The sequence below is a fragment of the Rattus rattus genome, chromosome 11, assembly GCF_011064425.1.
Source record: "Rattus rattus isolate New Zealand chromosome 11, Rrattus_CSIRO_v1, whole genome shotgun sequence".
Lineage (NCBI taxonomy): Eukaryota > Metazoa > Chordata > Mammalia > Rodentia > Muridae > Rattus > Rattus rattus.
Window position 1 is genome coordinate 3,974,089 of NC_046164.1, and position 16,021 is coordinate 3,990,109.

Genomic DNA, 16,021 nt, shown 5'->3' on the forward strand with positions numbered 1-16,021 from the left:
GAGATTGTTGCCAGGCTCAGAGAGAAGCCATCGGCAGTGTGATACGGGATGGAGCAGAGTGGGTGAGACTCTTTGCTGACTGAGATGAAGATATCCACCAGATATCTTGGGGCACTATGGTGCTGGACCTAGTGCAGGATAAAAGACAGCATTTTTTTTCTATTTAATTTTACAGCAACAGCTCCTGACATATATCTAAAAGTCACAGCTTTTCTTGTTCTTGTTTGATGCAGAGCCAGGTTATGCACCATATTTGTTCAAAACAAGACTCCATCTCAAGTAAGATCAAAGCGTGCTGTGAGAAGAAACCACCAGAGCGCGCAGACTGTATAATCAACGCAAACAAGGACGACAGACCAGAAGACTTGTCTCTGAGAACACCCAAATTTACCGACAGTGAAAACGTGTGCCAAGAGCGAGATTCCAAGCAGGACAAGTTCTTTGCTGAGTACTATAACTCTTCATTAAAAGTTTAGAAGGCCAATAGAAAATAAGACATTCCCATGCTGGCTAATTTGTGTGGAAGGATAAGGCATTGTAATTCTCCAGCTATAAAGATCGCGGCCTGTACAGGAGCGATCTCGTACCCTCGAAGTAAAAACAACCATGGGTTATAATGATGGCCATATTTGCTGAATACCTTATATGTGGCAGGAAATAGTCTGAATACATTATTCAGATTATCCATTTTAATTCTAAAACCAAATATTTTGAATGAGCAAATGACTTGTTCAGCATTCACGGGTAAAAATGGCAGAGGAAGGAACTCATCGCAGGGGTTCTGCTCTTAAGAAGTCTTGACAATCCAGCTGTGCCCAAGGGAAAGATTAATGGACTGGAAGCCACAGGACTAAATCTGAATCCTAGTTGTCAGCTTTATTATTTTTAATGTCGGTGCAAAGCGATGGGATTCATTATGATATTTTCATATTTATACACCTCTGGATTTTGTTCTTTCTCACCCCATTGTCCCATTGCCTTCCCCTATTCCGTCTGCCTTCCGTTTTCACCCAGCTTCTTCCTCCACAATTTTTCTCCATCTGCTTTTAAGTCATGTGGAGCTCTCTGCCCTTTATTCTCCCTCCTTTCTCTTAAGATCTCTTACATAACTGCATCTGGTTTTAACACACACACACACACACACACACACACACACACACACACACACACGCATGCATGCACGCACACATGCACACATGCACCTACATGTGCATACATGCATATACACACACTTATTTGCACACACGCTTGCACACACAGGCATGCATGCATATACATACATGCATACATACACATGCATACACACATGCACGCACACACGCACACATGCACATACATGTGCAGACATGCATATACACACATTTGCACACACACTTGCATACACAGGCATGCATGCAGATACACACATGCATACATACACATGCATACATACACATGCATGTACACACACACACATGCACACATACATGAAAATACTTTGATTTAGATTTTTAATTCAGTCAACCAGTCTGTGTGTCTTTAGAGGTGAGCTTACAGTTAGGATTATAGTTGATGTTTTTTATTCCCCAATTCTTGTAATTTTTGTAGGCTGTTTTGTTAGTTGGTTGGGTTATAATTTGTCCTTGCCTTTCTCTCCTAATAGTTTGGGGGATTTGCTGATTCACAGAGTTGGCCATGGCGGATTCTTTCCAGCTTTGTTCACCCAGTCTTGTGAATTTACTCCTTCCTGTCCTTTTGTGCTTGAGGGTGACTTTCCTCTTCCTACATGGGTAGTGCTCCTTTAGATATGAACTGCATTTACCCTGAAATGTCCTTTCCCCCCATCAATTTTAAAAGATCAATTTTAAAGCTTTCCTGTGTAAAGCTATCTCGTTTGTCAGTCACCTACTTTCATGATTCAGAGGAGATCACCCCACGTTCTCCTGGCTTTTAAGACTTCTGATGAGTTTGTACTCATGAGTGGGACTTCTTTGTATTTTTTGACATCTTGACTATACTGTGTCATCAAGGTTCTTCTCCGATCATATCTATCTGGGGTTCTAACTGCCTCTTGTGCTTGAATGTCTATTTCTTTCTCTAGACTTGGGGGATCGGAAGGTTGTCTCTGCTCTTTCTTTTACCCCATAGTTTCTTGATCGTTTACCCATGTGCTTGGACATTGTGGTTATGGTTTTTGTTTGTCTTGTGTGATGTTGGAGTGTTATATTTTGTCACCCTTGTCCCCCATCACAAGCATACTGTCATCTATCTACTTTGTTAACTCTATTGATGGTGCTTTCCAGTTTTTTTTTTTAATTTGACTGGCAGTTGTGTTTTTTTGTTTTTTGTTTTGTTTTGTTTTGTTTTTTCATTTCCAACACTCTTTTTACTTGTTTGCTTCCTCGCTGAATGCATCTTCCATTCTGCCATCTTCTCACCCACCTCGCTAATGGTCTTATCTGTCTTGCTGGCTTTTGCATATCTTTTTCAATTTTCCCTTTCAGGTCCTGGGCAAAAGTCATCTGTTTGTGCTTAACTTTTTCCTTTTCAGGCCATTGATTGATCGTACCAGAGAACTTTCGAAACCTGCAACTGACATTTTATGTCATCCGGCGTCTTTGGGTCATTAGTTGAGAGGTTATGATCTTTTGGAGAGTCGCATTTCTCTGCCTCTCCTGATCTTCTGTTTCTGGGTTGTGATTTGGGCATCTGTCGGTTTGGATTTGCCTACTCTTGACGTCCTGATCCCTAGCGGCACTTGGCAAGGAGAAACAAACCGCTTTTGGACATGCCATCGCTTTTCAGCAGTGTTTTCAGGCAGCCATGTGGCTGTGCTTACTTTTATTTTTAAGCCATGTGCATCCATGTGTGTCTGTGTGTGGGTATGTGCACACGGGAAGTCAGGTGTCCATAGAGGCCAGAGGTCATCGGATCCCTGATGACTGCAGGCATCTGTGAGCTAGCCAACATGGGTGCTGGGAATTTGACTAAGGCAAGAGAAGTGCATGCTCTTAGTCACTGAGCCATCATTCCAGCCCAGTTGCCTAAGTCTTATCAGTGGTCGGTCCATCGCTTTCTCTGGTCAGGTGACTTTTCATTTCCTCCGTAGGCTCCTGATGCTCTAGCTCACTTCCGGTCTTTGGAGTACCATGAGTTCTCTACCGTTCTGCCCCTGGCAACTCACATAAAGACGATGTCTACCCCACCATCTTGCTCAAACGTCTCTTGAGTGTTTTTCTTTTTTTAATTTCAGGTTTAAACAAAATCTGAGATATTTACATTTACGTAATGAGACATGTTAGGATGGGACCCTAGTTTAAACATCAAACTCATTTATCTTCCCTATACTTCTTGTGTGTATAAATTGAATTAAATAAAAATGTATAGCTGATTTTTAGTACAGGTACATTTTGGCCGTAGCCTGTCACCTGAGTTTAGTTGTAGACATTTTCACTTATAATATCATATTGGCATTCAAAAAGTTTTGAATTCTGAGGCATTTTGGCATTCAGATTCCAGAAATAGGGAAATTTAATCTGTATTACTGTGCATACCCAACTTAGGGCTTAGTGCCTCCAGATTCAAGGTAGTGTTTATCTTAAAGACCAAGTGAATCTGACTGAGAGAGTTTGCCCAGGAAGGCTTTATGACTGAAGTTTGATCTGGTGTACAGCACCTACAATGACTTCATTAATATCCCTCCGTTCCTCTCCCTTCCCCTCTGCCCATCATGTCCTGCACACCCGCACATCCTTGGAACTTTTCTCTGAGGCCATGGAAACCTCAGCCTATAATTTGGAATTAAGGAACTCCCATATTTGGCAAGTGACAGGAGGGAGCAATTGGCAAAGCCACCCCATGTCTCACCAGGCATGCTCTGGGAACAAGGGCCTGCGTTCTCACCACTGCAAGTCAGAAGTCTGGAGGTGTTTCCCAAGCACAGTCAGCATCGTGTGGTGCCTACAGTGTGTCATATGTCACCCATTCTCAGGATTGTTCCTAAGTAATTCTAACAATTTGATGAGGAAAGTCTAGTAGTCTGGAGTATGACACAGGAAAGGTGTTTTTAAAAAGTGTTGTAAAGTGTTCTATGAACAAATGCAATTCTATGAATTCCACATTTAGCTTTGACAATAGACACAGTGTTAGGTCTTACTAGATTCAATGAAAGTGGAGTTGGGTGTTTTCTCCTTTGTATGAATTCTAACAGCATACCTCTTTGGCACACCTCAGGTTTCTTTATGATTACTCCAGAAGACATACTGAACTGTCTACACCAGAGCTCCTAAGAATTACTAAAGTGTATAAGGATCTCCTGGAAGATTGCTGCAACAGAAAAAACCCGTTAAGCTGTTACCGCCATGCGGTAAGTCCCATCAACATAGAGTCAGAAAACAATAATCAGTCTTTATTAAAGCTTTCTGATTATAATATGATATAATAATAAATATTATAACATATTGTGTATATTTATTGTAATGTTATATTGACTCTTTTCTTTCATATTTCTTTATGTTTGCATATGTCTTAAAAATAAGACTGAAGAAGTGCGTTCCTTAGGAAATGTTTGGATCGTCTATTACTTAGCATAATGGGAAGCTAGGTTTTGTGTTGAATGGTGCTATATTTGTTTCCTATCACAACCACAAAGTTCCTGACTTAAAAGAACAGAGATTTATTCTCTCCATATTTCACATCGGTGTATGAAATGAACCATACAGGGGCTCAACTTAAAGTGGTAAAAAGGCTGTGTTCTCCCTACAGGCTCCAGGGAGCATCTGACTCCTGGCTTCTAACATAGAAAGCTTTCACATTCGTGAGCTTGGTGCTCTCTCAGAATGTGAAGTAATTTACTTACGCGCTCTCCTACGACGTGTGGACACTGAGTGTGTTGGTTATGTGTTTATAATTTTGAGTGTGACTCATAGATGGGAATCTTATTCTACACATTTTTTTCTTTAGTATTTGTAGTGTTTTTCTCAGGACAGATAATTGGGGGGACAGGTGACGGGGTCAGAATATACAGACTTTGAAAAACATTTGACACAAACTGCTAAGTGAACTTCTGGGGGAAAAATGCAGGGCAAATGGGCACACTTGTCTCAAGGTCACCTTTGCCAACACTTCTCGTGCAAATTAGGCCTAATAGATGTAAGTGTAGGCTGTAAAAATTCGGTTGTGTTTTAAGTATGGGCTTGATTTCTAAAATTACATTACAAATTTCCTATACAAAAGGGTGGATATGAAATAAAATTGTATGAATTCGCTAAGAACTAATACAAAATTCTCACACAAGTTCTGATATATTGTTTTGCATTTTCTATAAAAATATGTTTATTTTCATGTTCAAATTAACAGCTTTTTATATCTCTTTATATACTTAATAAAATATAACTTCATGCATTATAGGAGTATTTGACAATTTTTCACAATTCCTTTCTTATATACTGCTTTTGCTTTGTTTTACTTTTTTCTTTTAAATATTATAAAAATGGGTTTATAGTCATGCAAATTTAGGCAATGCAATAAGAAACCTGTTGTTTTCCATTTATACTCTGTCGCTGTCCTTAACAACCCACTGTGTTCCTTGGTCTTGGATGAATGGTAGTTCTAGGAAATTCTCTTTTATCATGGAGACACATTTGTGCCCCCATGTCCATGTGTTGCAGACTGGTTCTCTCTCATAACTTCAGGAAAATGTCCAATTTATGCTGTAGCAAAAAATTCCATCAAATAATTGAAGACAATTCTGGGAGGTTTTAAGTTGCAAACCTAAATGATGGGAAAAGATACAAATAAAGATAAGCACACCTACACTATTGGACAGCAATGTTTGTTAGCTGGGTCACCCTGAGAACATTGCTTAAATTCATGAGGCTATGTTTTTTTACTAGTTTCTCTAGCCACTTCTAAATAAGGATCAAGTACACATATTGTCAAGATAAAATTCAAATTATACCTCACAAGGGCTAATGCTCTAAAAATTATGAGATATTTGAATTGTTTATCTGTAATTAAATAATTCAAATTCTTGCACATACATATAGAGCCACGCTTAATTTCGAGAAAACTATGTAGTGATTAGCATTTGGACATAATCTTTAAACAAAAACAGATACTCAACAAGCTGAGTGTGGCCTCATTCAGTTTTAGATAAAATGCTTGTAGTCATAGGTTTCTTTCACTTATTATGAAAGTCAGCTTCTAATCATTCGAGTTTATATAATGCAATATGAAACCTGCTCTCCTGCCCCCATTCATGTCTTGTTACTGCCTTTAACAAGCCATTAAGTAAGTTTCTCATCTGTGGATCAATCAGAGTACTACAAAATTCTTGTTTTTCATGCCTATGTCCTGCCATGCCTATGCATTGCAGTATGGTTCTCTCCCTTAGCCCCATGATTGCTTTTAATTTCCAGGAGGATAAGTTCAACAAGACCACAGAGCGAAGCCTTGCGATGGTCCAGCAAGAGTGCAAACAGTTCCAGGAATTGGGGAAGGACGCTCTACAACGCCAGTAGGTTGTCTGCATAGCTAAGGATCAAATAATTTCTCAAATATAGACTATCGTCATGTTATTGTAGGCCAGTCTTTCAGTTACACCGATTCAACTCTGGGAAGGAACAAAGACATAAGAGTCTAGAATTCACACTGAGCCTTTCCATGACTCTGTGACCAGAAAGGTGGCCACAAATGGAAAGAAATATGGGAATCTAGATGCTGTTCCTGTAAGGTTTTAGTGTCTGTGAAGTTGAGATCCTGGCCTCCAAAATCAGGACTCTTGCATTCTGTCCTGTGTAAGGAGAATGGAGAGAACTTTGGGTGTTGACTATTTCCTGAGAAACCGATGGGTAGCTCAGGAGTTAAGTCAGCAAAAATTACAGAATTACCAATGGACCTGCTTAACACTGTAGTATTTATTCTTTCGGTGCTCTTATGAGAATTTAAGAGTAGCGAGCAGCTAATTTAAATGTGTAAATAGTGATCATTCTAGTGCTGGGTTTATTAAAGCTCAACGTCTTCCATTTGAACAGAACACAGTTTAAAACGTGATTTCATTATTCCTGCAATGTTGCTGTTAGCCTTAATGTCAACCTCAGGCAATGCTTTCCCTCTGAGGATTTTAGTTTTCCTCATCTTATTCCTACTATGCCTGTCAAGTGTTCCTTTTGAACAATTTAGCATCAACACACAACATTTCAAGAACGTTACTGACTGGACATTTCTGCCAAGGATGTTCTATCATGTCATGAGGGTCACCGTGGCCACATTAATATTCCTATCTCTCATGGGTTTGGTAGTCATCGTTTGCGGGACAATGAGTATCTGCCTTCATCCAGGGTCAAATAGATTTGTGTTCTCTCAGGTTCCTTGTCAAGTTCACCAAGGCAGCCCCTCAACTCCCCATGGAAGAACTGGTCTCCCTTAGTAAGGAGATGGTGGCGGCTTTGGCAACCTGCTGCACTCTCAGTGACGAGTTCGCCTGTGTGGACAACTTGGTGAGTTTGGCCTATGGGCCTGACTCTGCTTTTGTTTGCTTTAATTGGCAATCTTATTAAATTATAATGATATCATTACCCCTCACTCCCTCTCGAATTCATGGCCTCTCTTTCTGTGTTTATTATTGTTAAACACAGACATATACAGATAAATATGTAAAGCCTCACGAGTCAGTTCGGTGTTTCTCGTATGTAGTGCTTTTAGGCCCGGCCATTTGGTCTTGGTAGCGGGCTCATCCCTGGGGAAGACTAATGCATCCTCTCTCAGTAGTTGTCAGTAGCTGGAGAGGTGGGGCAGATGAGAGCTCCCTGGTCCACATTGTCTGTCAGCGTTCTGTCTGTCTGTCCTCTGTTGCTGCTGTGTTTTAGACTATTTTTTTTTTCTTGGAGCTGAGGATCGAGCCCAAGGCCTTGCGCTTGCTAGGCAAGCGCTCTACCGCTGAGCTACATCCCCAAAGCCTGAGACTATCTTTTTGTACAGTCCTAGTTGGCCTAGAGCTGACCATGTAGGTCAGACTAGTTCCAAGTTATGGTGATCCTCCTGTCTCCACCTCTGGGATTACAGACCCGGTATTTGACTTTTTATTTATACTAATTATCTACTTTCCACTGTTGTTTTCAACATTGTCCAAGCGAGAAATATTATTTTATTTTTGGCTCATCGTATACATCCTTGAAAACCAGAAGAGAATGTGCCGAGTCGTGTTCAAGGATTCTTCAAGTTTTAATCTTTTTAAATTACGCCAGAGGTGATTGGTTAGGGCAAATGATTTAAGGATCAGTTTTGGTCCAGAATGGCCTAAGAAGACTTTTCATTTATTTCGTAGGTCTTACACATGGTGGGAAGGCTTCTACATCCCAGACTACAAACCCGACCATTTTAAATAGTGTTACAAATTTTGCCTTTTGTCCCCAAAGGAAGAGTTTGGAAGAGAAATGCTACTTTCTGCCCAGTCTTTTAGGGATGGGATCGAGAGCATGGGGGAGAGGGTGTGCCCAGAGACCCATGTTCAATTGTTACTTTGAGTCTCTGTATATGATAGAAACTTTGTGTATATAACATGAAAACTTAATCTGTAGGCATCCACTGACTGAATTTTTGCAATATTGTTAGTCAGCCTTTATAATTCCTGCCACACAGCACAATATCATGGATACCTGTGCTTTCCTAAGCAAGGTTGCTGGTGATCTCACAACTAGGTATTCATCTAATTACATCTATCTATCTATCTATCTATCTATCTATCTATCTATCTATCTATCTATCTATCTATCTAGATATAGATACAGATATAGATATAGATAGATATAATGTCCTTGGCATTTTAAAATCATACCAGCGTTCCACTTCTCATTGGTACAGGCAGACTTAGTTCTTGGAGAATTATGTGGAATAAGTAAGAATCGAACTATCAATCCCACTGTGGATCACTGCTGCAGAGCGGACTTCGCCTTCAGGAGACCCTGCTTTGAGCACCTGAAAGCCGACACCACCTATGCGCTCCCATCCGTCTCTGCACTTGTATCTGCTTTGCGTGCAGACTGGTGTCAGCCTCTCAAGGAGGACCTTCAGAATAAGAGACACAGGTACGAAGCCCAAAGGCACATCTGTCTCTGAAAATTTACTGTATCGGCTGACACGATTTGGTTAGTTCAACAACATTGCTTACTTACTGCTGTTGTTTATGAGCAAACATCTAGGCCATGTCTTTCCCCTTATTTGCAGAGTCTGTTCACCAGGCTGTGGTTTGGAAAGATGGGTCAGGCAGTTAGCCAGAGTCCTGCTGGGCAGGTTCAAATCAGCTGGATTTTTTTTGACAGAGAGAGAGAGAGAGAGAGAGAGAGAGAGAGAGAGAGAGAGAGAGAGAGAATAATATGGATATGTAAAATATAATTGTATTTTATTTATTTGTGTGTATAAGTGTATGTATGTGTGTGTAAGTGTATGTGTGTGTGTATAAGTGTATGTATGTGTGTGTGTGAGTGTATGTATGTGTGTGTGTATAAGTGTATGTATGTGTGTGTAAGTGTATGTATGTGTGTGTAAGTGTATGTATGCATGTGCACATGCCATGACACCTACCATGTATGTGAGTTGAGAGGTTGGACGATAACATTTGACAGTTGTTTTTTTTTTCTGCTGTCCTGTGAGTCCTGGAGATAGAGCTCTGGTCATCAGGCTTGATGGCAAGCACCTTCATCTACTGAGCCGTCTCACCATCTCCAAAGATACAGATTTTTGCCTTGAGACTTCAGTGTTTTAAAGCAGGAAAGATCCGAAGGGGCAGGAATTTTACTTGTATTTTCTAGTGTAGCGTTTCAAATGTCAAGATTAAGACATTTTGGATTTAGACACTTGTCTGTACCGAGTGTAATGGAAACAGCATTTAGCCACCGAGGGAAGAGAGCTGATCTGGGAAACAAGTCTTTTAGAAGACCTACTGTGTTCAATAGGGTACATTTTCGTCTATGGCTATATGGTCCTCAAAAAGTCCACCTAGTGAATTAGAAAGTTTTGTAAGACCCTTGCAGAAGGGGAACATTTAAACGTTTTGCACTCACCAAATCTGAAACCTAGGCTGTGTTTGTGTAACAAACACGTGGAAGAAGAGGGGCTGCAGCGGGGAGGGCTGCAGGGGGAGGTCTGCAGGGGGGAGGTCTGCAGGGGGGAGGTCTGCAGGGGGAGGTCTGCAGGGGAGGTCTGCAGGGGAGGTCTGCAGGGGGGCCTGGGGGGAGGTCTGCAGGGGAGGTCTGCAGGGGGGGAGGTCTGCAGGGGGAGGTCTGGGGGAGGTCTGCAGGGGGAGGTCTGCAGGGGGGTCTGCAGGGGGAGGTCTGCAGGGGGAGGTCTGCAGGGGGAGGTCTGCAAGGGGAGGTCTGCAGGGGGGAGGGCTGCAGGGGGAGGGCTGCAGGGGGGAGGGCTGCAGGGGGGAGTCATTCACTGATTTTGTTGGGTGTTTTTGAGCACAGGTTTCTGGTCAACTTAGTGAAGTGGATGCCAGAGATCACGGATGAGGAGCGTCTGTGTTTGTTCACAAAGTTCACGGCTGCTGGGGAGGAGTGTGGCAACATACAGAAGCCTGAGGCCTGTTTCAGTCCAGAGGTAGTTATTTCTTGTTTTCCCACGGAAATTCTACTGGTGTCTCTGGAAATAAGAACACAGTAGAGTTCCCTATGGGATCTTCTTCTTCTCTCCATGTCAGTAGCCCTGGGTCTGAGAGCTCAAAGCTAATACACTTTAGACACCCACAGTAGAAACTTTTCTGGGTAAGAGAATCTGTCTAGCAAATGCTGTTCTAACCTTGGTGTCTTGTCAGTGTAGTTTTAACAAGATTGCATCCGTTGTCTGTAAATGAATGATGGGAATAACTATGGAATTTTCATTGCTCATTGCTCCTAAGTCCTTGACTCTGACTCTCTTGTCATCTTAACGAAAGGTGGTTGAGGTCACTTTCCAAGGAGATCACAGTCAGCTGACAGGGGAGAAGGGCGGGGAGGGTGCTAGGAAGGAAGACTTTTAAGGTGGCTGTTTCATCCTCCAGGGTCTTCCCAAGGTCACTCAGAGGACATAACATGAGGGGGATGAGGGTAAGGGAGAAGGTAGGGGTAGAGCTGTCATTGTTTCCCTTACTCCTGTGGCATCTGTAGTAACCTGTCCTGTGTGACCCTGGAACCTGTGAGGGTCAGCCCCGGTGGATGGCTGTCACGGAGGGCATGATGAAGTCACACTCATGCACATCCTCGGACACACAACAACTCACAGGATGTCCCCCTGCTGGAGAATTCTTTATTTTGCTGAATGACTTAGTCTTTGGAAATACTGTGATGAAATTCTTAGTTTGCTAAAATATACTTACTTTAATTAGAAGACATCAACCCCCATCTACCCTTTGTTCGAGTGTGTTCATAAAAAGACTTCAGTGTCTTTTTCTCAAGGCTGTTCTCTCTCTCTCCCTCTCTCTCTCTCTCTCTCTCTCTCTCTCTCTCTCTCTCTCTCTCTATTTATATCTTCATCCAATATTCAGATGAGCATGCTTCCCTAAACTTAAACATGGGCATCTCGACCATTTCTTCCTCTGATTTTTTTTTTTCTTCCAGAGTTCAAGCACCGGCGATGTGAGTCAAGATGCAGAGAAACAAAGGTGAACGGAACGACCAGAGGTGAATAAACATTTCTCTCAATCAAATGTCCAAACTTCATGTGGATGCCTGGCCTCCGTGGCTTTTTCCTTCTCATGTGTCCGATGTCTGTTTCTGATTTAGCCATTCGCCTAGGAGCTCCCTCCGAGTTCCCAGCTCAGACCCCAATGTCCTCTTCTGGATGTCAGTCATTATAAGCAGGGCAGAAAGGCTACATTTGTGCCACAAAGGGACCCATGTCCCTCTGCCTTTCTTTGTTCTTTTGTCTGAATCAGAAAAGAGAGATAATTTCATCTCTGGAGAGGTAAACATGGTGTGTAGTTCATTTCTGGAACCACAGCCTTTGGGGTACTGGAACAGGGAGAAGATGCAAGTTCAAGGCCAGCTTGGGCTACATATTGAGTTCCAGGACAGCCAGGACTATGGAGTACCTCAGAGAGCTAAGGTGGGGGAGGGGGAAAGAAGTGCTAAGTTCTCAGGGAGGACTAGACAGACAGACTACCTCAGGAGTGTTCTTCTAAAAGTCTCTTTTGAGAGTGTCACTGAAATTCACTGTACTGAGCTATGGTTGACATATGAATAAAGAACCTGGTACACAAAAGTATAATTGTAATTTCAAAAATATTCATAGAGGATGCCCAGGGTCAGGAGAGAGAGACGTGGCTCATCTGCAACTCCATGTACAACTCACAGTCATGCTAGTAACGTCTTATTAAATATACGATTACTACCTGACTTCAGATTCTTTCACTGCAGGAAATATATTTTTTTTTTCTTTTCAGCCAGTACCAGCTTACAGGATCGTCCTGTGGAGAAGTTCAGCTCTTAAGAAGACTGGAATAGAAGGTCCTTCTGTAACCCTTTCTTGAATCATGTTCCTACAAAAGGCAATAAAAAGAGAGGATAAAGTTTCTCGCAGACTAACGCCGTCTACCAACACGATCACAAAATTGACAAATCGAGGTGCAGTTGGCAAAGTGTTTGCTGTGTGCCCTCGTTTGGTTTCCATTGCTGTGGCAGATGCCGTGGTGAGAAGTGACTTGGGAGAGAAAAGGCTTGTTTTACCTGATGGGTTATAGTCCTTCACTGAGGGAAGCCAAGGCAAGAACTAAGGACAGGAGCCTGGAGGCAGGGAGGAAAGAGGCCATACAGGGCACTCCTTATTGTCTCGCTCCTGGGCTCCCATTCAGCTACCTCTCTAACTGAACCAGGTCAGTTGTCCAAGGATGGTAGCACCCGCAACGTGCCGGGTCCTCCCATGTCAGTTACCATCGAAAAATTGCCTAACACACGTGTCCAGAAGCCAATTTGATGGGGGACAATTTCTCAACTGAGCGCTCCTCTTCCCAGGTGTGTCAACTTGACAACCAACGTAAGCCATGAAACTGGGCATCACGGGAACCTGAGTTTAATTCCCAGGACCCACATAAAAAGTCAGGCAATTGGCATACACTTTTAATCCCAATCCTGGGAGGCAACAGAAATAGGCAGCTTCCTTGAGCTCCCTGGTTAGTCAACCTTCCTTGAAGAATAATGTGGACAGATCCTGAGGAATGGCACCCAATGGGGTTGACGTCTGGCTTCCACATGCTTAAGCACACAGGTGGAGCTATGCTTTCATATGTATGTACACACACACACACACACACACACACACACACCCACCGCAGAGACACAACACACACACACACACATACACACCACACAGACACAACACACACACATACACACACACCACAGACACAACACACACACCCACACACCACAGAGACACAACACACACACACACACACCACACAGACACAACACACACACACACACACAGACACAACACACACACATACACACACACCACAGACACAACACACACACACACCAAAGACACAACACATACACACACACACAAACACCACACAGACACAACACACACACATATACACACACACCACACAGACACAACACACACATACATATACACCACTCAGACACAACACACACATAGACATATACACACACACACACACACACACACACACACACACACGACTAAACAGTCATGACTCAGTTATCTCCTCAGAATCTTTTTCGTACTCTTGAACCTGCCTTACTCTCAGGAGGTCAGAACTCTGAATATTCCTGTGTGGGAAGAATGTTTCTGGGTCCCCTTGTTGCCACTGAGAGAAGGAACCAGGGAAGTGAGTGCTTGAACCTATGTTTGCACACCATGGGTAGCACTCACAGCCAACTTCTATGGGTTGTTTCAAACCATGTTTCCAGTGCTTTATACAAATCTCTCCATTTGGTTCTAACAATTCCCTGAGTAGATACTTTTAATCTCACTTTACAGAGACTCAAGGTTTGAGGAAGGAAACTAGTTCTGGGCCGTGGTACACCACTAGTCATTGGAAAAAGAACGGAGACTTTTGTAAGGCAGGATAATATTGAATACCATTTCTTAGGTTCATCCATGTGGTGTACATTAAAAATCTTCTACTCAGGGAATGAAAGATGACTCAGCGGATAAAAATGTAATGAGCCGAGTTCAACTCTGGGACCCAGATGCTGGAAGGAGAGAATTAACACCCGCAAGCTGTCCTCCTACCTCCACACATGTGCCTATGCATGTAGACACACACACAAAATAAAATGCACGATGAACATTTTTTTTTTAGTAATCTTTTATACAGAGGTCTGTGTCAGCAGAGGCAAGAGGGTTTGCTCTGTGTTCTACACCAAAACTCCTGCTCTGCCAGAGCTGTAAGTGCTTAGCGGAAACGTCAGGAAATGAAGACAGGTTCCGAGCCTAGCGGTCCTGACTTTACTGACTTGAAAGCTTCATGTCTGCACTCAGAGGTGATGACCATCTCGTGAGGAAGCCAGGGTGATGTTTGCAAAGTTATTCTGGTAGAGTGCTTCAGAAATAGACTTTCTGAATCTCACTCCTTTGTTCAAAAGTAGCTGTTAGATTCTTGATGTGAGTCAGACATAGTAGATGTGAATGTCGGTCAGATGTGTGCAGCTCCTGTGTCTTTCTGAAGTGTGTATGGGGGAGAGCAGGCCAGTAGGAGGTGGGGCCATAATAGAGGAAGGGGATGAGAAAAGACCCTCACCATCTTCCATAGCACTGCGATGGTCCAGAATGTGCGTTAGGTCCTTCAGAGTTCTACTGATGAATTTGATGTAGGGCCTCAGACTCTGTGGCTCTCTCTCTCTCTCTCTCTCTCTCTCTCTCTCTCTCTGTATTTTTGTATATTTTGAGGTTTTTTCTGGTGTAGTTTTTGTATGATGTACTACTACCATATTAAAATAAATCTACATTACTATATTAACTTGTCAAGTACAATGGCCACCGGATATAGCACTGAATTTATAAATGCATTCATAAAGCGTTTTTGTTCTTTGATTATTTACCAATGGCATAATAAAATGGTTTATTTAACAATAGGTTGTAGATTGTAAACAGGAAGGAAACAGACACAATTGGCTAGTTCAACTCTATTCCTAATATTGGAGCTGCTTTGAACTCGAGACTGCCGTGGTCAGCACAATATAAAACTCGAGTTCTGGAAGCTGCCGCCACCGTGAAGACTTTTGTCACAAAGGATGTTGCCATACCAATGGAGAGCATGGAGAACACACCAAGAAAAACATGTGACCAGTGGGATGTTAGCAGAGGAGGGAGGCGAGTATTATAGAGAAGTAGTTTCCCTTCGCACAGAGGAGACCGGATTTGGAGTGAGGGAGCTTCAAACTTCCTGTGTGTGTCGCACAGGACTTGCATCAATGAGTAGGGCACACTGGGGCTTGATGCAGAAAGACCTGTACAGCTTGTAAATACCTCATGGTAAATCATACTCCCTAGGAATGGGCAGTGATGGCTGGGGGGTGGCATGACCTCCAGCCCCAGTCTTTGTCCTTTTGAACTCTGTTTCTACAATGTGAACAAGAATCAGGTTATCCTGTTGGCTGGGGAAACAGTATTTATGGAGAAGTTGTGAGTGGGGGGTACTGTAGAGACATCTGTACTACCGGCAATCACTCAGAAATCTGAAGCAAGAAGACTGAGTCTCAGGACACACTGTTGGACAGGAGACCCTGTCTCCAGCAAGCATGCAAACAAAATCCCAAGTCAGCATTTAGCTTCCCATTCGGATGCCTTTCTTTTCCTTAGTCTCGGAGACCAGCATAGAAACATTGTTTAAATGTTTTGTTTCATAGAAAATTACATAGAATGAATGACGTTATAAATCCCATTCCGTGGCCACTGTCTAGATAATCCTCATCAACTTGTGTTTCCTGTGGTCTGGATTCTTTTTGCATTTACAAACATCTCTTGCTAATATTCAAATATCTATGAGAGGAGGACTTCTCTGGAGACTAAAATTTGAGTGTTTTTTTAAAAGGCA

General features: G+C 42.5%; 1 protein-coding gene across 1 annotated transcript in view; it reads left to right on the top strand.

The window, feature by feature from the left end:
• Positions 1–12,523, top strand: part of Afm (afamin) — a 25,131-nt gene extending 12,608 nt beyond the window's left edge. Inside the window, exons 8-15 of the mRNA XM_032916223.1 lie at positions 234–448; positions 4,213–4,345; positions 6,399–6,496; positions 7,346–7,478; positions 8,842–9,065; positions 10,446–10,578; positions 11,574–11,636; positions 12,398–12,523. Coding sequence (XP_032772114.1) covers positions 234–448; positions 4,213–4,345; positions 6,399–6,496; positions 7,346–7,478; positions 8,842–9,065; positions 10,446–10,578; positions 11,574–11,621 — 984 coding nt within the window. The 3' untranslated portion in view covers positions 11,622–11,636; positions 12,398–12,523. The remainder of the gene's footprint in view (positions 1–233; positions 449–4,212; positions 4,346–6,398; positions 6,497–7,345; positions 7,479–8,841; positions 9,066–10,445; positions 10,579–11,573; positions 11,637–12,397) is intronic.
• Positions 12,524–16,021: the final 3,498 nt, after the last annotated feature.